The 24,352-nt window shown below is 33.8% G+C and overlaps 2 protein-coding genes across 10 annotated transcripts; one reads left to right on the plus strand and one right to left on the minus strand.

The window, feature by feature from the left end:
* Positions 1-560: 560 nt before the first annotated feature.
* Positions 561-12,133, minus strand: LOC128211844 (geranylgeranyl pyrophosphate synthase-like). Of its 7 annotated transcripts, none has more exons than XM_052916956.1 (12): positions 12,036-12,086; positions 11,539-11,608; positions 10,881-10,960; positions 9,983-10,051; positions 7,565-7,650; positions 7,109-7,155; positions 6,829-6,945; positions 5,326-5,427; positions 5,077-5,137; positions 4,638-4,716; positions 3,704-3,921; positions 561-2,645 (listed from the first exon to the last, which is right to left on the minus strand). In XM_052916956.1, the coding sequence occupies exons 3-12, from the start codon at positions 10,908-10,910 to the stop codon at positions 2,561-2,563; spliced, it is 894 nt and encodes a 297-aa protein (XP_052772916.1). In that variant the 5' UTR covers positions 10,911-10,960; positions 11,539-11,608; positions 12,036-12,086; the 3' UTR covers positions 561-2,560. The 7 variants fall into 7 exon arrangements, with proteins under 7 accessions (XP_052772916.1, XP_052772949.1, XP_052772907.1 ...); XM_052916989.1 differs by lacking the exon at positions 11,539-11,608 and adding an exon at positions 10,277-10,363 and having other exon boundaries at positions 12,036-12,050; XM_052916947.1 differs by lacking the exons at positions 11,539-11,608; positions 12,036-12,086 and adding an exon at positions 12,109-12,133.
* Positions 12,128-23,063, plus strand: LOC128211827 (uncharacterized). 3 transcript variants are annotated; one of them, XM_052916928.1, is made up of 8 exons: positions 12,128-12,172; positions 12,967-13,248; positions 13,417-13,629; positions 18,210-18,293; positions 19,099-19,576; positions 19,901-20,038; positions 20,659-20,815; positions 21,730-23,063. In XM_052916928.1, exons 2-8 carry the CDS (start codon positions 12,988-12,990, stop codon positions 21,956-21,958), a joined length of 1,560 nt encoding a protein of 519 aa, XP_052772888.1. In that variant the 5' UTR covers positions 12,128-12,172; positions 12,967-12,987; the 3' UTR covers positions 21,959-23,063. The 3 variants fall into 3 exon arrangements, with proteins under 3 accessions (XP_052772888.1, XP_052772879.1, XP_052772871.1); XM_052916919.1 differs by having other exon boundaries at positions 12,146-12,264; positions 21,730-23,061; XM_052916911.1 differs by having other exon boundaries at positions 12,158-12,273.
* Positions 23,064-24,352: the final 1,289 nt, after the last annotated feature.

The raw sequence follows: 24,352 nt of genomic DNA on the forward strand, positions 1-24,352 counted from the left end.
TTGACACAAACGACATCCGATATCGACACAAACGACAGCCGATATTGACACAAACGACATCAGATATTGACACAAACTACATCCGATATTGACACAAACAACAGCCGAAATTGACACAATCGGCAGCCGATATTGACACAAAATACATTGTATAAGCGGTTGACACAAACGTCATCCGTCATTGACATAAACGATACCGATATCGACAGAAAACGGAACTAGACATTGACACAAACGACATCGGATATTGACACAAATGACATCCGCCATGAACACAGGCAACAACTGATGGATTCCCTCATGTGCACATAGGACACAACCCACACGAAAAATAACAATTTTAAATTCATAATGATGTTTAAACATTTGGTGACACACTCTCTGGCACTCTGTGGCTATTGTTTTATTACAGGTATAAAGCCCTGACGGTTTATTATATGGTTATTTTACATGTAAACTTTCTTTTCGCTACTATATAAACATTTACATAGCATAAGAGTTCTCCTTATCAAAACATTAGAGATTTATCTCCCTTAATGAAAAGACTGACGGTTGTTTTTACACATTTATTAAGACAGCACATCATGCACATATATTTTTTAAACTCGTATACAATTGAATTTTGCTGAACAACATTTTTGATATAGAAGATATATTTAACATTAAAGATAAACTTAATGGTTCACAGACCATGCAGTACAGATAAATATTCTGAGATACAATAAGCTGATTGTCCAGAACATTGTTAAAGATAAAGTCATCGGCTGTGTTAGCTTTTAAATCTTAACCTCTGTGTATTATGGTTCATGGTAAAACTTGTGATCTGCTGAATTTCTCATAAGATTTGAGACAACAGTTTCAGCTGTGCTGGTTTTTATTCAAACAAATGAGCTCATCATAAAACATTTGAACTTGAAAACTTTAAAAGTTAATGACGATGTCATTTATCACGATGTAAACATGATCAAAGTTCTGAACAATCAAGCCGGCTGTTTTGCCGGCTATATATAACAATTTTAATAATCAAATAGAAACTGGTGACAAAAGATGAAAATAACAACATCAAAAAAGCAATCATTCAAACTTCAAAGTGTGTATATTGTAATAACTATGCATTATAAAGTAATCATTATGTTACATAAAAATGCAAAAAAAATCAATACACTTTTACATGTACAGCACATGCATAAATCACATGTACATGAACAATAATATAAACAAATATTGCACATGAAAAATTAGAAATATACAAATACATGTATTAGAAATAGAGGACAATGGAAGGTCGTATATATTTATCAGAGTTTGCATCTTCATGTGATAGAAGATTATATGAAAACATAATATTGGTCCCTGGATGAACAGCTATATAAGGTAAGAAACATGTTTAACCATCTTATCAATGGACACAATGCTGTCAAAAATGTAACACTGTAATCACAATAAATCCATTATTTTGCTTTATCAATATTGCCAAAAATTTGATACAATAAAAATGTATCACTAAAGATTGTCTTTCACTATTTTTAATTGCACTTTCAAATGTCAATATTTAAATATAAACTGTGCAAACAAAATTTTGCTATGGGCTTTTCAAGAATCATAGTTGGTTGTTAAAACTCACAAAAAACATGTACTTTTAAAGACATAATCATCATAATAAGGACTCGAGCACTTCCTATAACAAGGCTTAATATCAATTGAAACTGAGTCAGTGAGAGGTAAATGTAAACAACAAGTTACTGAAGCTCATTAAAGGTGCTAGACACCAGATGATACAAGTGCAAGAAAAAATGCAAATTGTAAAAAAACTTACAAGAAATTGACCTCGTGTACAATGATTTGAATCTTACTTACAGATGTATCACATCACTTATGACACATGCATCTTTCGCAGTTTTGGCACGTTTTCCTATATAAATTAACTAGGGTTGTCTACCACGTAAATCCCAGTAAGTTTAAAAATAGCGTCAGTATATTTATCTGTACTCATGCACTAGGAAACCATTATGCGCCATTTTAAACGGAGAAACATAGATGGCACAGCAAAATGATTGTTGCATTTATTATATAAACCATGTGATGTAAAATTAGCCTTCTACTAGCTTGCATTGACAATTCTAGGCTTGTTTTGAGGAAATACTGTAATTGCCGATTTTTGGACCATCTGGTGTCTAGCCCCCTTAAGATGTATACAATACAATTTTTCAAAAAATGAATTATTAATACCGTATTTGCTAAAGTACTCTATGTGGTTGTAACCACTCCCAAAACTCTTGTGTATTGAATTCCCCTTCATATTCTACCCAAACTCTGGGTTAAAAATACTGGGCAGATATTTGAAGCAAACACATACTGAATAAAGCATAACTTTGAGATTCCAAATACAGCACACAACATTTCTGAGTTTTGAGTACCCCTTAAAATGACCCTGAATACAACATCCCAAAAAGCGTTTTTTACCCTCTTCTATACAAACAGTTCTAGCTAAAGTAATTCAATAATAAATAAATATGATGATGATAAATGTAAGACAAAGTTTCCTAATAAGTAACAAGGGTCAAGAAGTGTAGACTTTTCTCAGTTCATTCATCAGGCTGGTTAGATGGCTGTTCCCACCAAACGCTTCTACCTGCTGGTATATTCTGAAACATTTACAGGATCATTAGTTTTAGAATCAAATTGAACTAGAGCTATCACAAAGGTCTTTTTTTCCTTTTTACTTCCATATTTATTAAACACATTCTACAGTGAGAGAGTTGTTAGTGCCACATGCTGTTAATGCTTGACCTCAGCAAAGTTTAAAATAAATATTTGTTTGCAGTTGATACCTTAAAAACATATGGAGTTATGGAGAGAAGCAAAAGTAAAAGTACTTATAATAAAATAATCAAAGGGCAATCACTCTAAATATACATTACACAAAATAATGTTTCATTACACAGCACTTTTCCTCAGCAAGGACAGTACAATTATGTTTGAACTATGAAGCTTAAAGTCAATAACTCAAAAACGTATGGAGTTATCGAGAAAAGTAAACTTGTCCCAATGTCCCAGGACAGACAAATGGACAGGACTACAACTTATATATCTAGAGAGTGTAAGATAGATTCATCCTAACCCGAGCTTAGGGGGGTTGGCGGAAAAAAGGTTTACAGAGTTACTGCTGCACATCCCGGCCGGGGTAAGGATGAGCCTATCTTTCACAAGCGGCCATGGTAGATTGCTTTTTTTCTCATATCAGTTAAACAGAATAAAGTAAAAATGTTTTGAATTTATTTTTTACATACGAGTACTTTTTTAGCTTTTTCATTGGGCAAGATAAAGATAAGCATTTCCAGTATGGCCAACTATTAAGATCTACTTATCTGGGGTGCGAGAAAAAGTGATAATTATATAGCCCTCGTCATTAAGTGCAAAAAAAGGGCATTAAAGGATTTACTACATAACTCAATTTTTAGAGCCAGAGACTGCCACCATGTTACACATTATCCTTGTTTTCTCTGGCAACATCTGAATATCTTGAACAGTTTTTGACGTATGGCTGAGGTTTAAGATTTGAAACCTTAACAATGAGACCAATGTACACCAATGCTATAACAACACCAGACCTACTTTCCTTTAAAACAGAGAAGCTAAAAAACAGTAATAACTCCAAAGATGACCAACAATCTGAATCATCATCACCACCAGTTTAACTTACTCTTTCTCTATTTCAATCAAAGTTGTCTTTGTATACTCAAATGATCCCTTCTTCCACAGCAGATCAACGCAGTATTTCTTCACATCGTTATCTTGAGTGCGTTGTCGTAGAATACTGAGAATCTGGTTATCTCCCTTATCACTGGAGATGCCATGGATGAGCGGGAACGAGAACTTCCCCTCCGTCAGATCCTCACAGTAACTCTTGTTTTGCTCATACTGTAATATAATTAGTGTAGGATTAGTGTCAATCAATATTTTAAATTATGGGGTAAGAAGGTGACCTGATACAGGATATAAGGGGCAAAGAAAACCACATCGCTCTCACCAGAATATGGTTTCTTGCGCCCGTATATCCCATATCGGGTCACCTTCCTAACCCCTTCATAAGAAAGTTAAAATAGACGCTACTTTGGTGACCCAATATGGAAAAATATGGGGTCACGACCATGACTAGTCCTGGACCAATGGCGTTGCGCCATTTATGTTGGAGGCGTGATATAGTGTAATATATAGATAACCCTTTATGCTTTGATTTTTCAATTATGCCATGTTTGGTACCTTTTAAGCTTCTTTGCAAATGCATCACTCTTGTTTCCAGGGCCCATTTTTTTTTAATAATCTTAAGCATCACAAGCTTAAATGTAAATAATTTAGCCAAATTACTGACTTAACTTGATTATGCTAAATAAAAAATACTTAATCATGTTTTCAAAAACTTTCTGTCTTACTTTTTTTTTTTCAGAACTCCTTAAAATGAGAATATTACACAAACTATATCGGAACAAAAATAGTACGCTTAGGTTAATTCTGTTATAAAGGACTTAAGATTGTTAGAGCAATTGGGGCCAGATGGAAATGTCTGTTCCACATGAATGAACTGGAAAGTTGTGCTTTTAAACTACAGTTCAACACCGTTAAATTTCATTACTTACTTCCTTCGAGCTGAGATTAGCATAGTCATCCCTGATCTGGAAATACAGTCCAAGACTGTCACTCAGTGGTTTGAAGTCACTGAAAATGAAAAACAATTTTCTATTAAAATGTCTTACTTGTTCCACACTAGGTATCAACAGTCCACACTAGGTATCAACAGTCCACACTAGGTATCAACAGTCCACACTAGGTATCAACAGTCCACACTAGGTATCAACAGTCCACACTAGGTATCAACAGTCTAACAACAAGTAATATAGGAATAGTCATTGGTAGTTCAAATGATACCAAAATCACATGGTTTCACCATGAATTAAAATTTAATGTTATTAAAAATGGCTTGATGAAACGATGAGCCATTTTTACATCAGCTACAACAATACACTGTGTCCATTAATTTCCAGTTCAAATGAAGATTATAAAACAAATGGTATCTACCTTTTGTTGTCACTGAATAGCTGCATAAGCCTGACTGCCAATCCGAACAAACCCCCAGTTTCTGAAAGTTTCAGCAAATACAGTCTTATTTCTTTCAAATGTTCATTTTTAAGACATAGATAATCTGAATTTTCCTGAAGTATATAATAAAATCCATATTGCCTCTACGAAGAATATAATTTATAAGCTGCTTACTGAAGAGAGCCCCGGACCATAATTCTGAGTAAACATACAAAAGGCTCAACTTACTTCTCATCACCATAGTCTTGTAGTCCTGTTCTGATGGGCAGCTTACTGTGTCTCTCCAGTAGATGTCCATTCCCTGACCCCGATGTAGCTCAAGCATCTGTTCTACAATACAAAATAGTAGAAGTTTGGTACAGTTCGCCCAAGTTTATTATTTAAAATATTTCTTGAAATGATCTGGTTTCACTAACTTAATGGTACTTTTTTTAATTTACAATGTTTTTTCAATGATAAAAATTTGCAAGTGATATCATGAATTTCATGCATCACAAACTTGACTATAGTACAGTACAGTTCACTTGAAACTCTGACTTTCTGTTTAACTCTGCAGATTTCTGTTATTTCATACATGAAAATGAATATAAATTTGACTCTATCTGCGTTCCTCTACATTTGATATTCTCACTCTCAACGGTAGATCACTGGACCTATGAATTTACGAAAGCCGCGTAAAATAAGGTCAATATCACATTTGTAGGAAGCCATAATAAGAGGAGTGAACACTAGTGATGAAATGATTATCGAGTACAATTGATAAATCGTCGCTGACAATGCTATGTCGGCGACAATCGATAGTGGTTGTCCAAAATCGATGTCGCTAATGTTACTTCCGGTAAATAGGTATTTTTTTGTTTTGTGTTAAAAGTCGAGTAAATGTATTTATTTCTTTCAGGTAAATTATCGTTGAGTTCATTTAAACAAGAGATGTCACTCTCTTACACAAATGCGGTGAATGTAAACACTTTTGCTTAAAAACTTACAGTCTCTCCCAAAATTACAAATTAGTCATAATTGTTTATATATTTCATAAAACATTCTTCAATAACTTGTCACAGCGATGTAGTGGGTCCGGTCTTTCCATTCTGTTCTTGAAACCATTTTTGGTTTGTGATCAACTCATTTCTTTTTTTGTTGAAATTAAGATGTTCTTATGAAATGATAAATTTAACAGGTTCACAAAAAATGAATATGCATTTATATGGATAAAATAGTAAGATAACTTACATGTTCCACTGTGCATCATTTTGCAGTATAATGTGCAATTATTAAGAATGTGTTGTGATGTAATGTTTTTTTTTCGTTTAGTTGTTAAAAGACAGAAAGGGGTTATGAAAATTTACTTTCTGTTGCAAAAATCATGTCTATAGCATCACACGTACTGAATCCAGGTTTAACCATTTAAATGCTGGTGATACTATGTATAAATAATGTATTCCTTACTGATATTATGAATTTTCGATTATTGTCTGATAGTAAATCGAAATGCTTGGTCCGATTCGATTCGATAATCGATAGCAAATGGAGTCCGATTTTCAAACACTAGTGAACACCAACACCCATCGGTATTGCTGTTTTTCAGTCAAACAAGTGTCAAACCTCAATAATCATTAAAGCCAGGGTAACAGGCCTTAATATTTTTCATTCATTCTGAAGGCAAAAGTGTCCTGCTTAAAATCAAATTAATTTTTTAACATACAAAATTTAAACCCTTCAATACAATCATACCTGTGAATACCCTGGTGGCATCTGGATGGTCTAGAGCTAGGACCTTCTGTAGGCCGAGGAAGTATACATAGTTGGCAGAGTTGATGGTGTGAGGAGTTCCATATATGTTGTGGGCAACTGCAAGTAAACATGCCAGTATTGAACGTACATGTAATAGCACGTATTGTTTTCATACATGCAAGCACTCTAAATACAAGAATGTTTATCTACACATATATTGTACAAATTAAAAAAAAAATCTAGGTGACCAAGAAAATTCAATATTAAGACTAGTATTTACCTGGAATTCCTCGCCGTAAATTTGAGTTGTCTTCAATGTCATCAATTCTGAAATGGACACCAAAATTAGCTTTTTGTTTCCTTGCTCTCAGTAAAAAATAAAACATCATGACCTCAGTGCAATGTAAATTGTAGAAATAACTGTACTACCGGTACAAGCCTGCAAGTCCTGCACGGGTAAAATGCTTTCTGGGCTTGATCAAATTCTAGATTTTACATAGCATACTGATAGCTTGTTGAATTTTTTGGATACCAAGCAGTAGAATAAGAATTTGGGCTTGCATATTTAAAAGTCTAATTCTATGACTGCGATGTACATGATGAAATACATGTCTGCCAACAATTTTATCGAAAACAAATGGAAATATTATTCTAAACCTTTTTTGTTATAAAGAAGAATATATGCATGCAGTTTTGTCACATAGATCGCTAAATAAATTACAGTAAATAAACTCACAACAAACTGGCATTGTGTAACATTTGCGTGGCTTCACCAATGACTTGCAGCTTATCATCTGGAATCCTCAACCAGTGGTTAAATGCCTGAAATGAATGTACCCATAAAGAGATTAATACGAGTGTTGATAACTGTACATTAAAAAAAGGCAATGGTGAAATGTTATTAGCCATGAGATAGTCACAAGGTTTTAGTTTATCTGTAAGATGTCGCTTAGCCATGTGATAGTCACAAGGTTTTAGTTTATCTGTAAGATGTCGCTTAGCCATGTGATAGTCACAAGGTTTTAGTTTATCTGTAAGATGTTGCTTAGCCATGTGATAGTCACAAGGTTTTAGTTTATCTGTAAGATGTCGCTTAGCCATGTGATAGTCACAAGGTTTTAGTTTATCTGTAAGATGTCGCTTAGCCATGTGATAGTCACAAGGTTTTAGTTTATCTGTAAGATGTCGCTTAGCCATGAGATAGTCACAAGGTTTTAGTTTATCTGTAAGATGTCGCTTAGCCATGAGATAGTCACAAGGTTTTAGTTTATCTGTAAGATGTCGCTTAGCCATGTGATAGTCACAAGGTTTTAGTTTATCTGTAAGATGTCGGTTAGCCATGTGATAGTCACAAGGTTTTAGTTTATCTGTAAGATGTCGGTTAGCCATGTGATAGTCACAAGGTTTTAGTTTAACTGTAAGATGTCGCTTAGCCATGTGATAGTCACAAGGTTTTAGTTTAACTGTAAGATGTCGCTTAGCCATGTGATAGTCACAAGGTTTTAGTTTATCTGTAAGATGTCGCTTAGCCATGTGATAGTCACAAGGTTTTAGTTTATCTGTAAGATGTCGCTTAGCCATGTGATAGTCACAAGGTTTTAGTTTAACTGTAAGATGTCGCTTAGCCATGAGATAGTCACAAGGTTTTAGTTTATCTGTAAGATGTCGCTTAGCCATGAGATAGTCACAAGGTTTTAGTTTAACTGTAAGATGTCGCTTAGCCATGAGATAGTCACAAGGTTTTAGTTTATCTGTAAGATGTCGCTTAGCCATGAGATAGTCACAAGGTTTTAGTTTATCTGTAAGATGTCGCTTAGCCATGTGATAGTCACAAGGTTTTAGTTTATCTGTAAGATGTCGCTTAGCCATGTGATAGTCACAAGGTTTTAGTTTATCTGTAAGATGTCGCTTAGCCATGTGATAGTCACAAGGTTTTAGTTTATCTGTAAGATGTCGCTTAGCCATGTGATAGTCACAAGGTTTTAGTTTATCTGTAAGATGTCGCTTAGCCATGTGATAGTCACAAGGTTTTAGTTTATCTGTAAGATGTCGCTTAGCCATGAGATAGTCACAAGGTTTTAGTTTATCTGTAAGATGTCGCTTAGCCATGTGATAGTCACAAGGTTTTAGTTTATCTGTAAGATGTCGCTTAGCCATGAGATAGTCACAAGGTTTTAGTTTATCTGTAAGATGTCGCTTAGCCATGTGATAGTCACAAGGTTTTAGTTTATCTGTAAGATGTCGCTTAGCCATGTGAAAGTCACAAGGTTTTAGTTTATCTGTAAGATGTCGCTTAGCCATGTGATAGTCACAAGGTTTTAGTTTATCTGTAAGATGTCGCTTAGCCATGAGATAGTCACAAGGTTTTAGTTTATCTGTAAGATGTCGCTTAGCCATGTGATAGTCACAAGGTTTTAATTTAACTGTAAGATGTCGCTTAGCCATGGGATAGTCACAAGGTTTTAGTTTATCTGTAAGATGTCGCTTAGCCATGTGATAGTCACTAGGTTTTAGTTGAACTGTAAGATGTCGCTTAGCCATGAGATAGTCACAAGGTTTTAGTTGAACTGTAAGATGTCGCTTAGCCATGTGATAGTCACTAGGTTTTAGTTTAACTGTAAGATGTCGCTTAGCCATGAGATAGTCACAAGGTTTTAGTTGAACTGTAAGATGTCGCTTAGCCATGTGATAGTCACTAGGTTTTAGTTTAACTGTAAGATGTCGCTTAGCCATGAGATAGTCACAAGGTTTTAGTTGAACTGTAAGATGTCGCTTAGCCATGTGATAGTCACTAGGTTTTAGTTTAACTGTAAGATGTCGCTTAGCCATGAGATAGTCACAAGGTTTTAGTTGAACTGTAAGATGTCGCTTAGCCATGTGATAGTCACTAGGTTTTAGTTTAACTGTAAGATGTCGCTTAGCCATGAGATAGTCACAAGGTTTTAGTTGAACTGTAAGATGTTGCTTATGTTATTAAAGTTTGCTAGTTCATTAAAGCTGGGGTTGGCTGGACCGCAAGTCAAAGTCCCCGCTATTCACCGGACCTGGGGGGGGGGGGGGGGGCGTGGTTTCAATTGACTGGTGCATTATATGATATGATATAAAATCCATATATTCAGTCAGTATCATAATTTCTATCAAGAAACAAACGTACCAGTGCAAGTTTCCCACGTATCTGTTTGCCTGGTATTTGGCAGATGTACAGGTATGGATCAAGCAGGATCTGGTGAAATAAAAATAAAACAACGTACAAACAACTGCTCAAGTGCCGCATGCTTTTTTACAATACAACAACATCACTTATTACAGAATTCACATATTTATCTTATTGCAGGGTTTCAAGTGACCAATAATGGTCAAAGATTGTTAGTTCTTACTTACAATTAACTGGTTTGATGCTTATAAGGATTTATTTTGTATAAGTACATACTAATAATCTTTAACTTACACTTGGTCTTCATTGTATTTCGTAAACTACCCACTAACTGGGCCAATGACTGCTTCACCTAATCAATTACCACTTCCTACTGATTTTCTAAAATAAATGTATTGGAAAACTTGAGAAAAACTGCCCTCTCATTGAACAAAACATAATATTGACCACTAACATAATGTAAGTATATTTTTTAAGTAAGGGTTTGATGGGCAAACATAGAGATAGTACTTAACTTACCTTCTTGAAGCATGCAAATGACTCAAGTACTGAACCTTTTTTCATGAATCATATTTTTGACATACAAAAAATTGTACATGCAGTGCAGGGTTCTAAATAGTTCTAATTTTTCACGAACTGGCCCAAATCTATAAGTTACTAGCCAGCCACTAGGCATGCTCCCTGAATGTTTTTGAAATTGAACATCTCAATTCCTGCATTCTGGGCCATGAGAACAAAACATTCTTTCTCAATTAATATTTTGACTAAAGAAAATGGCCAGCAGGGCTTTGCAAAGAAAAAGTAGAAACCAAACCAAAAATTGGGGAACAGAAAGCTTAAGCACTATAAAAGTTAAACAAGTAAAAATCCATATATTGATAAAAAGAATGACTTGTACCTTTTCAGTTGAATCTTTTACATTCATCATGATCTTGTTACACTTGGCTTCCAACTATTGTACAGTTGTGTCTCCTTGTCCTGGAAAGCAATATACCAGTACATAGATACCAATATTTCATTTAATGTAATATTCTTGACATAGAAATTAAGTGAGTGTATTCGTTTTATCGGTAGGAATGATATTTTAAGCTTCTCTTTGTAATGCATGCGCAAAGTTTGCATGTCAGTCTGTTCTTAACGTGTTTTAGGGGGGAAAAATCTGTTGTTTTTCAACCTCCCTTCATAATGGCGAATTTCAGCTTCTGGTCGGTGCATTTTGTTTGAATATGCCGTAAAGGTCAATCATACTAGCATAAAAGTTATATTTTTCTTGTAGATGGGAATCTTACCTTATCAGAACAGTAAAAACTATTAGATTATCTCAATTATTTTAGGAACAATGCTCTATTGATTAGGTCCGTTTGGAATTGATGATTTTTTGCACATGTTTACCTTATATTTATTTATATATTATACTAATTTTCTTTCATGAAAAATTATGGAATAAATTTTTAAATGACATATATTCACTATTTTGACCAAAATAAATAATAAAAAATAAATAATAAATAAATATAAAAAAATGTATTTTTGTATCCAGGCAATGTGACGAGCACCTTTGGTTAAGACTGTGTCGTCCAGATTTATTCTTGAATTAATCCATTAAATGTTCCACTCAGCCAGAAACTGCATTGATCAAATAATAAATGTTATTTTACCTTGGTTGCTACTTTAACTGATTAAGGTAAAATTTAAACTGAAATATTCAATGAACAATAGTAGCTAATTCACATGAGTTGACAGGCGAGTATTTTACCTATTAACGAAGAGAATGTGTCAAAAAATGCCAATGCTACCTTTTATAGGCACAATTGTTTCCTTATTTAGAAATTACAATGGGTGTTTCATACATTTATTTACACATAAGTTGTGAGTCAACGACGAAACATGATATTCATAGCTAAAATTATCCACATGGGAAAAAATTGTTCGAGGCAATATTTAATGAACACCGTCTCAGCAAGCGATTGCTAATTTCCCACCGTGTACAAGCATTTAAGTTTTATGAAATGAGAAATTAGTGACATGAATGGACCCTGTAACGAATATTCACCGAAAAAATGAAAACATTATTTAGGTTCTCAATAATATGTCAAGAGTTGAAAACACAGGATATTGTCTTTTACCTCCCCTACTTCCGGCAGAGTTCCGGCGGTGTAGAGATAAATTTCTACCCCGACAGTTGGTGCAGTGAGATAATCTCTGTTATCTTTGTTGATATAAGATGACAGATTGTTAACCCATATCCATCGAATAATTTGTCCAGATTTAGATTCCTATACGTAATTATAGTAATATTGTTTCGTTTTGTGAAGATCTTTTATCAACTGACATTGTACAAGTGGTGGGTGGGGTACAGCTGATCAGCTTAGGAGTACAGTAACATGGAGCAAAACGTGCCAAATAATGTTGATGTATGCTGTTGTTTAGTGAAAAGAAATTGTAGTTGTAAAATAGTGAATATGAAGAAAATCACAAATTGCCATGAAGGTTTTACTTAGGTTCTCGCCAGTCAAGTTATTTTTGTCTTTTTTTTAAAAGCTCAGTTCAAGGGTTGAAGCTAAGTTCAAGAGATCAACTCATGTTATCAGGGACCCATTGGACAAAAATACATAAAGCAAGACTGGTCAGAATCATAATCCAAACTTGACGTAACTGCGGCTTCATTAAAACATTTTCCTTCAATTTAACAGTTGTCCTTAAAAAAATCCAACAGCAATCAAAAAATGTTGCTTTGCAATGAAATAGATGATGGGTCTGAATAAGTCCACCTCAATGGCTGTTAACAAGTCTTTTGACAATTTTTTTTACCATGGCAGACTCGAGCCAGCGATACAGGGATACATAAGAAATGTCAAAATAATATAAAAGTTTCCCTGATCGATCATTATTGTAGCTAGGGGCTGAATGAGGGACAATTAGCCCAAGTTAGAACTTTGAACAAAGTAACATAACTTTTTATCACATTGTTTCTTGATTTGCAGGTCTATTCCTCAGACTGTAACATGGTTGACAAGATAGCTGTGTTAGGGGTGGTAGTGGCAACTTCAGCCGTAGCATTTCCATACTTGACTGCACTTCTTATCAACTTGTCCAATGGCTGGCCCCAAGTCAAACACAAGTATCGAAGGGCTTTCAATCCAAAGAAGGTTTACGCTCTAAACTTTGCTGTGATCCAGAAACTTGTTATAATGGTTCGATATGCCTCCTTATACTTTCACTGGAAGATATATTACAAGTCGGCAACCACTAATGAAATAATGAAGGTACAATTTTGTGTATTATCTTGCATTAATAAAATAAATAAGTTGGCTAAAATACTGTGGAGTATTTACTGTTAATGTGTAATAATATATATTTTATAATTATTTTTGTATTTTTCTTTATAAATTATCAAAGACAAAAATGTTTTAGTCCATCTTTTCTCTCTTCAGGACAGACTGTTTGGAAGAAATGGACAGAGGCTGGACCTTTACTTCCCACACCAGGTTGGAGCTGGGGATTCCGGGCCACGGCCAGTAGTTGTGTTCATGTACGGTGGAGCATGGGGGTCAGGTGGCAAGAAGATGTATGGTCTCCTGTGTTCACAGATCGCAAACAAGCTGGGTGTTGTAGTATGCTGTCCTGACCATTCAACATACCCTAAGGTATTTGTGGCTTTGTACATTTATGGTGATTGCTTTATATGTTTATAGCAGTGCTTTTCCCAGGATTTATTTAAGGGATGTCGTGCTGAACGGGATGGGTCAGAGAATCAGAGAAGGGTGGCTATGCCTATGGTTTTTATAGTATTTCATTCATCGATGATGCAATTTGACATATTTTCAATATCTTTTACCCTTCTCAAAAAAAAATACACTTTTTACCAAAACGCGCTTAAAACGCACTAAAAAGTGTATTTTTTCCTGCGTTTTTCTGAAAAAGTGTATTTATTCTGCGTATTCTTATGAATAACTGCGTAATAAGTGTTTTTTTTTCTAAATAAGTGTATTTTTTCTGCGTCTTTTGTTAACTGAAGTGCGTTTTTTGTCTGAATAAGTGCGTCTTTTCTAACAGAAGTGCGTTAAAAGTGAATCTTTTAGGTTTTGTTTTCAGCAGAGTGCGTTTTAAGTGGATCTTTTAAGGGAAAAGTGCGTCTTTTATTTTGTTTCTTTTTTTTACCAACAATAAGTGCGTTTTAAGTGTGTCTTTTTGTTAAGAAGTGAATCTTTTACTTTTTTTAATATTAATGTGAATCATGCCCTTCTCAAAATAACATTTATGAAATACACACATAAATACAAGAATATGAATGAATGAATAAATCAACCAGTAAATAAGCATTTTATTATTGATCAATATACCTTTAAAATAAAAAAAAATAAAATAATGAAATAAAAAGAAAGATTATTTTAAAAATCAAAAATATATTATAATTTCTTATTTATTGTGTAATCAAAAGAACACATTTTACTTATAGGCAAGAATCAATTGCATGTAATTATAACATTTATAGAATTATTATTCCTTAAGTTTCTTGTAATGGCACTACCAAATTCTTTGTCATTTCTTTTCCAATTTTACAACATGCATGATAAGCCTGATCTTATCTGATTGTACCAAGGACCAATTAAATCTCAGCATTTAGGGAGCCAATTTCAAATCAAAGCTACTGGTAGCCATTTTGTTGGGATTTCATTAAAAGAATATTGATGATGTTTTAATTAATAAATGGATTTACACCAATTAAAACAAATTAATATTAAAGGGATTAGTGAAATAAAATAATGATCATTAGATCAGGTAAATATGAACTATGATTAGAAACATGACAATACCACTATTGGATGATTTGTGATAAACTGACATGTGAAAGCACTCAGGTCATGGTATGTATTCTTTATTTCAGTTGTTAATTTCACTGTTATGACACTTGACTACTTGTGGGACTTTTGTTTGTCAACTTTCAATCTAGTGCACATATTTTAATAAATAACAATGCTGGTGTAGATAGTAGCTGGAAGTAGGATTATTGGTCCCAGATAGTAGATGTAGTTTTAAAACTCTATGAAGATGCACTTGTTTTTATCCTTATATATGTTAATATAATATTAACATATTAAGCAGAAATTGCCATGTTTCCATAAATATGCACACTAGCACCTTTAAAGTTATACAAATGATTACAGTGTTGGTTTTTAGAGGGGTCATAAAACTGTCATCTTCCACATGGCTTACCAGTTATTGGAAACTGGCCAAATTGGGTCAACCAATTTAAGTACTAATAAAGTCATTACTTATTTAAAATATGATACCCTGTTTTATTCCAGAGCTGTCAGGAATCTCTAGATTTGACAAAAATATAACAAAAGATTCCTGAGACTGTCATTTTCCAATTTGTAGCTTACAGTTTCATGATTTTCTATCAATTATTTTTGCCACTGAGTAAAAGGTTATTTTATTATTGCTAAATTTTACAAATATGTACTTGTTTGTCTGACTGTAAATACATTATGTCCAGTTACAAGGTGCCATGTTAAATTAATTATGAGATTTTTTTTTATATATATGTAACACAAACTCATGTTTAGGAAATTTAAATGAAACAAAATCAGTATTTATTTATTCAAATGTGTTCTATTTTTGATGGTTCAATATAGTTATATATATATATATATATATATATATAATATATTAAAAGTGTCCATTTTTTATTTTTGCAATGCAGGTAAAATGCACCTGAGTGAATTTGTGCTCTTTTTTAACACAGAAAAATGCTCTTTTAATGCAGAAAAAAATGCACTTTTAACGCATTTTTTTTTTCATAAAATTTGGGTGCAAAAGATTCACTTTTAATCAGTAAAAACGGATGTGCGTTTTAAGCGCGTTTTTTAGGGATCAAAACGCACTTCTTTACTGAAGTGCGATTAACTGCGTTTTTAACCCAAAAATGCGCACTTAAAACGCAGTTGAGTGCGTCTTTTCTAGAAGTGCGTTTTTACCTCCAAAAAGCGAACTAAAACCGCACTTTCAAGAAGTGCGCATTCTTTCTAAAAAAACGCACTTAAGTGCGTTTTAACTGCGCTTTTTGGAGGTAAAAAACGCACTTTCAGAAAAGACGCACTCAACTGCGTTTTAAGTGCGCATTTTATCCAAAAAAAAAACGCGGTTTAAACACACTTAGTGCGTTTTTTTTGTGTAAGTTCGTTTTAAGTGTATTTTTTTGTTAAAAAACGCACTTAAAATACGCTCAAGTGCGTTTTAGTGCGTTTTTTGTAAAAAGCGCAGAAAAAATACGCTTAAGTGCGCTTTTCTGTTCAATTTTATTCACTTTTTATGCACTCGGTAAGAAAAAGACGCTTAAAACGCAGTGCCAATACCGCTGCGTTTAACGCGCGTTTTCTGCACGTTTAACGCGCGTTAAACGCGCGTTTTCCGCACTTTTTTGAGAAGGGTAAGATCATAATGTGTCAGTAAATCACACTCAAAATGATAAGAACACACAATGAATGCGAAGAAAATAAAATTTAATGACTTCTTATAATAGTTTCATAGTAAAATAGTTCTTATATAATATGGAGATATACAGGTGACACAAAGTCAAAACATCCGTGAGCACATGTCATGGTTAAACAGAAAGTCTCTGATTCTCACCTCGTTACCTTCCAATCATGGCCATGTCATACATGTGAAGCCAACTCTGAAATCAATTTTTCAAAAGAAAAAGAATGCTTGTGGAAAAAAAATACTATTTAAATTTCATTGGCTATAATGAAGTGATATCATATTATAATATTATATTTTACGGGTGTCTGTTATAGATTTTAACAATTATACATAAAAGACAAACATTAATTTCACACATCAAGTTTAAGTTTAATGCTTTAAAATATAGCTCATATACATACATGCCATATCCCCCGGCGGGGGGAAAAATCCCCCGGAATTTCGATCCATCCCCCGGTCTCCCGGCGGGAGATAAAAATCCCCCGGAATTAAAAAAAAAAAAAAATTTTTTTTTGAAATTTTACATCAGGCAATAATGACAAAGTGAAACCACAGTATGTGAGTGAAACTCTCCAATAGGAAACTTTTACAACAAGTGATCAATTAATTTGTAGTAATTATCAAAGGCAAAGAAATATTACTCTTTTGGAAGGAAGAAATTAATAATATTTATTCTATTCCCTTATTGTCTGAAAGTCATCAAAGCTGATTAAAGCACAATTTTTTTAAAGACTTTGGAGGAAGGTGAATTTCATTTAATTGTCTCGAAAACATATTTTTTCAATGACATATTTTGTTCTGCAAGTGCATTACAGTATGACATGACAGTGTATCATAAAAATATGATAAATCATGAGATTTTCAAAGCAAACTATATGTGAAAACATTTTTTCATACTTGCGTCTAAAAATACTTTAAAATTTCGCCAACTTAGACCTGCTAAAAAAATCCCCCTGAATACAATCAAAATCCCCCTGAATTTTCAGCCTTTTGAACAAATCCCCCTGAATGGTCTCCAGAAAATATGGCATGTATGCATATAGTTATTTACAACAATGCTGCTGTGCAATGATGCACATTAGTTTTTTCAACACTATTAAGATGTGCAATATTATTGTTTATATCATAATTAATGTTGCCAGTATAAAATAACATCATTCTATCATTATTATATATAACTAGTGTAATAGCCATTAAAAGAATAAATTTGAAACTGGTTTATTTGCTGAAAAGTTTATTTCTACATATAAATACATATTCAATGGCGTTGTACAATAATGAATTAGAAGATAATAAAAGCAATACAGCAAAACAGACACAAGCATTAAATAACCAGTATTCAATGAAAAAATCACAAATATTAGCAACCATACATAGTTCACATGATTGATGTTCACCAACGTGTAAACAGACAACAGCACATCAATATATTGGTAAATAGTTCATGGGTATACGTTTTAGAACAAATTCAATGCATAATAATCTCTGAAAAGATGAGTTTTCAAATGTTTCTTGAAGATATTTACTGACTCACTTTGTCTAAGGCTCAGAGAATAGCTTTGAAAATGTATCAGTGTCTTTAGTGGTGTAAATTAAGCAAATTAGTATTTAAGATATGATTAAGATTTATTCATCTCGCCAAAGTGCACATCAATATTAGAATACTTATTTTTACAAATAATTTAATTCCTTATTAAATGACCTCTCATGTACTATTCCTATGTGTAAAATATATTTCCAGGGTTATGTAGATGACATGGTACAGGATGTTATAGACACACTGATGTGGCTTCACCAGAATGTGGAACACTACAATGGAGACAAGGTATGTAGGGGTCATGCTGTTTTACTAAAATATGGATTATTATTTTAAATGTGTAATTATAGGGTTTAAGCCAGGATTTAAAAAGAATAGGATGCTGTAGAAAAGGGACAAGTAACTAAGTTTGGAATAGCACAAATTGTATTGAGGTGGTAAGAGTTTGAACATTATGGATTTGACTGAAACTGTTAATTGTGTATGTAAAAAGATATGTAAAGTCTGTATGTATTTATAATATTATCATATGTTTTAATGGAACCAAAAGAAATGATAGGCAGCTTTAAGCATTTCATGCTATGAAGGCAGAAAGATGTCCATGCTGGTTTCCATGAGGGCAGAAGGGTGCTACTAAAGAAGGACAGGGTGCGGCACCCTTTCATATCTCTTGAGCTTACATCAGAAAGATGAACTTTAAACCATTTCAAGAATCTTTTATAAAGGATAAAGATCATCTTCAGGAAGTGTCTGTTATGAAGTTGACCTTCAGCTTTTGTAAAAAAAAATTGGATGAATGAATCTTTGCTATCATAACTTATTCTACATTGATATGATTGATTCCATGTATTGAAACACTTCATTTATATACTTTTGGAGTGAAGAAATTGAGCAAGCAAATATAAAAAAGGTCTTCAATTACCTTAAATAACAAGTTTTGAAGACTGAAAACTTCATTCTGAAAATAGTCACATACCTCTATGACATTGTATGTGTCAAATAATTCATATTCATATTCATAACTTGACATAATTTTGGACCCATTTAGCACTTTTTTTGCGCATATTATATTGTATCCTATTGCTGTTTGCAGTCACAGATAATGCTGGTTGGCCATTCATCAGGAGCCCATCTATGTGCGCTGTCCTTGTTTGAGTTGCTTCAAAACCAGTCAACCAATCAGGCCTCAAGTCAACCTGCCACGCCCCCTGTGATTCAGTTCAGTGATCAACACTTCAACGGCAATTCTGACAATGAGGATAAGCACAGTTCAGCATCTTCAGGGTCATTTCTAGTCTTGGGAAGTCATAGTAGCAGTAGTGTAAATGATAATGGACAAAATGGACAGAGTCGAAGCACCAGTTTAAGTACGAGCCCAGTATTAACGGCAAGCAAGTTTGAGATTCTTGAGACCCAGAAATCAGAGACGGAGATGTCAGAGGTCTCGATGTTGGAGTCAGAGCTGCTTGAGTTGACACAGTCTACAGCAGGTACTCTCAGATACAGGAGAACAAGTCCAGAGGGTAGGGAGAGTCCAGAGAGCTCTGCATACAGTGAACCCCTACTGTCAGGTTGTGTTTCTATTTGATGATTGATTGATTGATCAAAAAAAATATTCTATGTCTAATGAATGCAACCATCATACATAAAATCACTGAAATAGATATTTCAACAGTGCAGACTTTGTTTGTGATAATAACAATGATGATGATAATGTTAATCATGACGATTGATGATGATGATGATGACGATGATGATGATGATGATGATGATGATGATGATGATGATGATGATGATGATGATGATGATGATGATGATGATGATAGAGGCAAATGTATAATACAGTGATGATGATTGCTATGGTTATAATGTTTGCCTTCAACTGTATTTTTCAGAGGAAGTAACAGTGACAGGGGAAGTAACTGTGAGTGAGGAGTCGGATGATGACTCTGTGGTGACTGTGACCCTGGTAGAGGGAGGGGAAACTGAACCCGCACTCAGAGAACTGGCAAAGGCTGTTAAAGGATTTGTTGGTAGGTGTTGTTTATGTAAGGGAGGGGGAGTTGGAGTAACTGTAAATGAGGACTGGGATGATGGCTCTGTGGTGACTGTGACCATGGTAGAGGGAGGGGGTAAAAGTGGTTTGTGCAACTGACATAACTCTGAACCATCCTCCTTTTAAAACTTTTGACTCTGTTATACCAATTAAAAAGATAATAGCGCTGAAAAAGCAAATGCACGAGGACTTGCACTGAGAAGATTATTTTGTTAACTACATTGGATGGATATTTATAGGTTTTACCATCATGCCAATAACATGAGCAATAGCTTAAATATACTGCTCATTATTGCTGTGACTGTCTCTTGCTTTTACATCAGCTCAACACTTAAGTATTGGAATTCAGTTTACTCTATATATACATGAGCAGAAACCGAAGTACCATAGTGAATATTCATGCTTTTGGAAATATTTACTTTAAATTTGCATCCATCACAAAAACATTCTTTGTGATTAGAATGCTGTGTAAATTTTCCTACACAGTATTTGATGTATTACATTTTTTGGGAGGAACTCAAAGGGATTTTTACATTTTCTACCGGCTGGTTAACAAAACCCTTGGTGCTTAGGCAATTTTCAAACACTATATTTCAGGTATAGCAGGGGTATACCATATAGGGGACCACTTCCAGCATGAGAGTAGTCGAGGTGTGGAAGACGTGTCCACAATGACTCGTGCAATGAGGGGTAATGCCAACTTTGACAGGTACTCGCCCACGTGCATCGCTCGACAACACCAACCAACGCTCAAGTAAGATTGTAGACACTAGATGGTAATATCTTTGTTTATATTGATAACAGAATACAAAAACTATTTCTTATTTATAAAGAACATCATTTTGTGAAAAATGCATTTTTTAATTGATGGTTTTCATGAGAACTGATCTCAAAATGAATGTTAAATGATTTGATTAAAAAAAGGGAATTTTGTATGTGTCTAAAGTAAGGAAAGATATCATCAAAATCAAGAAAAATATTAAAACCTGTTAAAAGGACATTAATTTTATTTTCGTTATTAAAACATTCATGAAGTCTTGCTAGCATGACTTACAAGTGCTATATAAAATGTAAGCAATAGAGTTACAAGGTAAAAACTCATTCAGGTAAGGCTGGACATCTCTTTAGGAAATAAGGTCCAAGCCCAAATTTCATGAAAATTCTTTCGCATAACAAGCTTAAGTAGCTTATTTCATTAAGCCAAGTTTCTTACTTAAACTTGATTTTACTGAATGAAAATTAATCAATGTTGATTATAATAAAGGTAATTCCATTTTAATGTCCAAAAACTCTTAATGAAGTTTTTACACAAATTATACCAAAACTTAACAAAAATAGTGAGCGAAGCTTAAGTCTGCTAAAGGAGATATTAGATTTTTCTAGTTTACTATAAACTAAACTTAAGTTGAGTTACCTAATGTGTTTTCTTAGTTCTTAGTTTACCAATCCTGCCTGTATTTTAGATTTAACATATTGTGATCAGCTTCTGAGATATAGTTTCAAGTACTATAAATTAACATATAATTTATTGTGTTATGTATACAGGTAAAAAAGCATTGCCAAAATTGGTCAAGACCAGTAAGTTGTTGTTTTTAGTAGCCCTGCAGATAATATAATCACGTAGTGTATAACCTTAATAAACATCATTCAATCTTTACATCCATTCAGGTATCCAAAGACCATTCTTCTGCATGGCACAGATGACTATGTGGTTCCAATAACCTCGACAACAAAATTCGACACGGAACTCAAGCGCCTTGGTGTTGATTGTATGGTTCGAATTATCCCTAGCTGTGATCATTACGAAATAGCCATGGACCTGATGAAACCAAATAGGAAGTTTTATACTCCTGTGATGACAATTCTTGAAGAGACGGCTAAAGACGTGTTCAGTTGATGTTAGCGAATACTTTTGTTGAATAAGTTGTAGGTGCATTAATTATGTGATATTTATACACTTATGTTCAGGGACAGAATTAGCATTTATTTTTAGTGATTGTTAATTTTGTCGAATTATGTTTTGTTTTACACAATTTTGAACAAATTAATTTGTTTAGTTTACAAAATTATAGGCATTTTACTTGTGTACACAATTATTGTATTGTTATTTGTTAATTGATGTCACCCAGATTTAGTTTTAAATAAATAAGAATAATGTATAACCAAGAAACATTCCATTTTCTTACCATACCAAATTTGTTCATTAAGGGAGAGAACTGCTCGAATGTATTTTTTCCTGAAAATTATCAAGTCCTAAGCATTCTATTTATTTTCTCTATACTACCTGTGTTACTTTTTCTTTGAATTTTGAACTTGCTTTTTGTTTCTTATTGGTATCAACGAAGACCAAATGTTATCTCTAAATTGCAATAACTGTTTATACAGTGTGTATAATATGGTACAGCTGACATGGCACACAATCAGATAAAGACTGCTCTTGATAGTTAGCTACATTGCTTAGCAATAGAATATATTGATCGGAGTCCACACGCATTTGTGTGTCCAAAGGTATCGCATCGCTTGGGAATGTTTCCATTGGTTGAACAGATATGAATGTTGTGTGTCCAAAGGTATCGCATCGCTTGGGAATGTTTCCATTGGTTGAACAGATATGAATGTTGTGTGTCCAAAGGTATCGCATCGCTTGGGAATGTTTCCATTGGTTGAACAGATATGAATGTTTATATCAGAGCAGTTCAGCATCATGTCAATTGCGTTATATCAAAAATTCAACATATCGATATCCAGTGATCACACTTATCATTTATGATATATTAAGCTGAATTTCACAATTAAATGAGGGTCCAATTGAAATACTTTCATGTTTTGTTCTTTTTATTCCTTAATTGTGATATTTAATGAGATAAATATTTTGCAAGAACCCAACGCAGTGTGGTCCTGGTGTCCCTTAAAAATGTTCACTTCATGGGTGAGACTGCGAGAGGTGCACGCCCAATTACCATGAGACCACTTTTAGCGTGTGACATTAACACCATTAATAGGAGCGTTTCCTATTTATTGATAGACACTTCTTAGTTTGGCACAGAATAATGATATTAAGATTGGTATTAGTGTCAAGTGAGCGTAAACCTTATGTAGACTAAGACAATAAAAATGAATTGACCAATCATGATGAAATTTGGTGAGTGTTGGCTGTCCAAATATCTCCATCCGAGTTATGCCCCTTTTACATAAAAATAGTAGGTTAATAAATATATTTTATACAGATAATATCCTAATTATTTATAACTTAATCATAGCTTAACTTGGTGTCAGTGTATGTGGTCACAATACATCAATAAATATTGTTTGTTGGATAAATCGCCCTAGTTACACTAGAGTTATGCCCGATTTACATTAAAAAGTTGTAGGTTTACATTTTGTTGTTTCAATCATTTCTGGACTTTTTGTCTATCATCCTGATATTTGGTGTTTGTGGGCATAATGAAAAGTCCAATTTTACTATTTGTCATCAAATCATGAAGAAAATGGTTACAGCATTTTGGGTCACAATGTCTAGGTCGATTATCAGATAATTGCCATGTTTAGGGCCTTTTTTACATTGAAATACAGTTGGCTGAATTAATTCTCCTTTTGGCTTTATAATGAGACAAAGTTTTGGAAATTGGTTTTGGTATTATATTTGGTTTGACAATGTTTGTTCGCTCCAAATGGGAAACACGTCTAAATCCACAGAAATTCAAGAAGATGATATGTGTCAGAACTGAGCCTGGTAATACTGCAAACTGCCCTCTATCATACGATAACAAGAGCACTTCGTTTCAATGCTTGTCTATTATTTTTAGCCGTTTGGGGGCATTAAGTAGCAATCAATACAGCCAAAGATGGCCTCACTAAGCTTTTTGTATTGTCACTGGTATCATGTGTACCACATTTCATGTTAATTTTTAGAACTGTTTTAATGTTATTGTGAAGGGTAAAATTGCGTCGTTTTATTCAGATAATAAAGGGGCATAACTCAATAATCATTAAAGCCAGAATTATAAGCCTTGCTATACATCTGCTTATTGTCAGTGGTAACATGTATTCTTGGCATTTTAAAATTCATGAGAATATTTAGATTTTTTAGTAAATTATGGCAGAAGTAAGAAGACTGGGATGTGATTGACCTTGCAGCTGAAGGGCTGAAACCATATCAGCAATGGGTTTGGGAGCATCCTGCCCAGAGGTCAAACGGGCTATTTCATAACCTTTTTTTACTTGCAATATTAATTAAAGTAACAACCAGAAACATCCAGTTTTTAATCAGTTAAAAAGAGAAGATTTGGGC

Source organism: Mya arenaria, chromosome 2, assembly GCF_026914265.1.
Source record: "Mya arenaria isolate MELC-2E11 chromosome 2, ASM2691426v1".
In the NCBI taxonomy this organism is placed as follows: domain Eukaryota; kingdom Metazoa; phylum Mollusca; class Bivalvia; order Myida; family Myidae; genus Mya; species Mya arenaria.

What these genes read in the sequence shown, in the direction of transcription:
- LOC128211844 (XM_052916947.1), bottom strand. Translation starts at nt 10,910, where the DNA reads ATGATGAATGTAAAAGATTCAACTGAAAAG. An exon ending in TAAAAGATTCAACTGAAAAG is followed by an intron (nt 10,052 to 10,880) that starts GTACAAGTCATT and finishes TTATTTCACCAG; the next exon opens with ATCCTGCTTGATCCATACCT. An exon ending in TGCCACCAGGGTATTCACAG is followed by an intron (nt 5,428 to 6,828) that starts GTATGATTGTAT and finishes TTTGTATTGTAG; the next exon opens with AACAGATGCTTGAGCTACAT.
- LOC128211827 (XM_052916928.1), top strand. Translation starts at nt 12,988, where the DNA reads ATGGTTGACAAGATAGCTGTGTTAGGGGTGGTAGTGGCAACTTCAGCC. An exon ending in CAGTGAACCCCTACTGTCAG is followed by an intron (nt 19,577 to 19,900) that starts GTTGTGTTTCTA and finishes TGTATTTTTCAG; the next exon opens with AGGAAGTAACAGTGACAGGG. An exon ending in GGCTGTTAAAGGATTTGTTG is followed by an intron (nt 20,039 to 20,658) that starts GTAGGTGTTGTT and finishes ACTATATTTCAG; the next exon opens with GTATAGCAGGGGTATACCAT.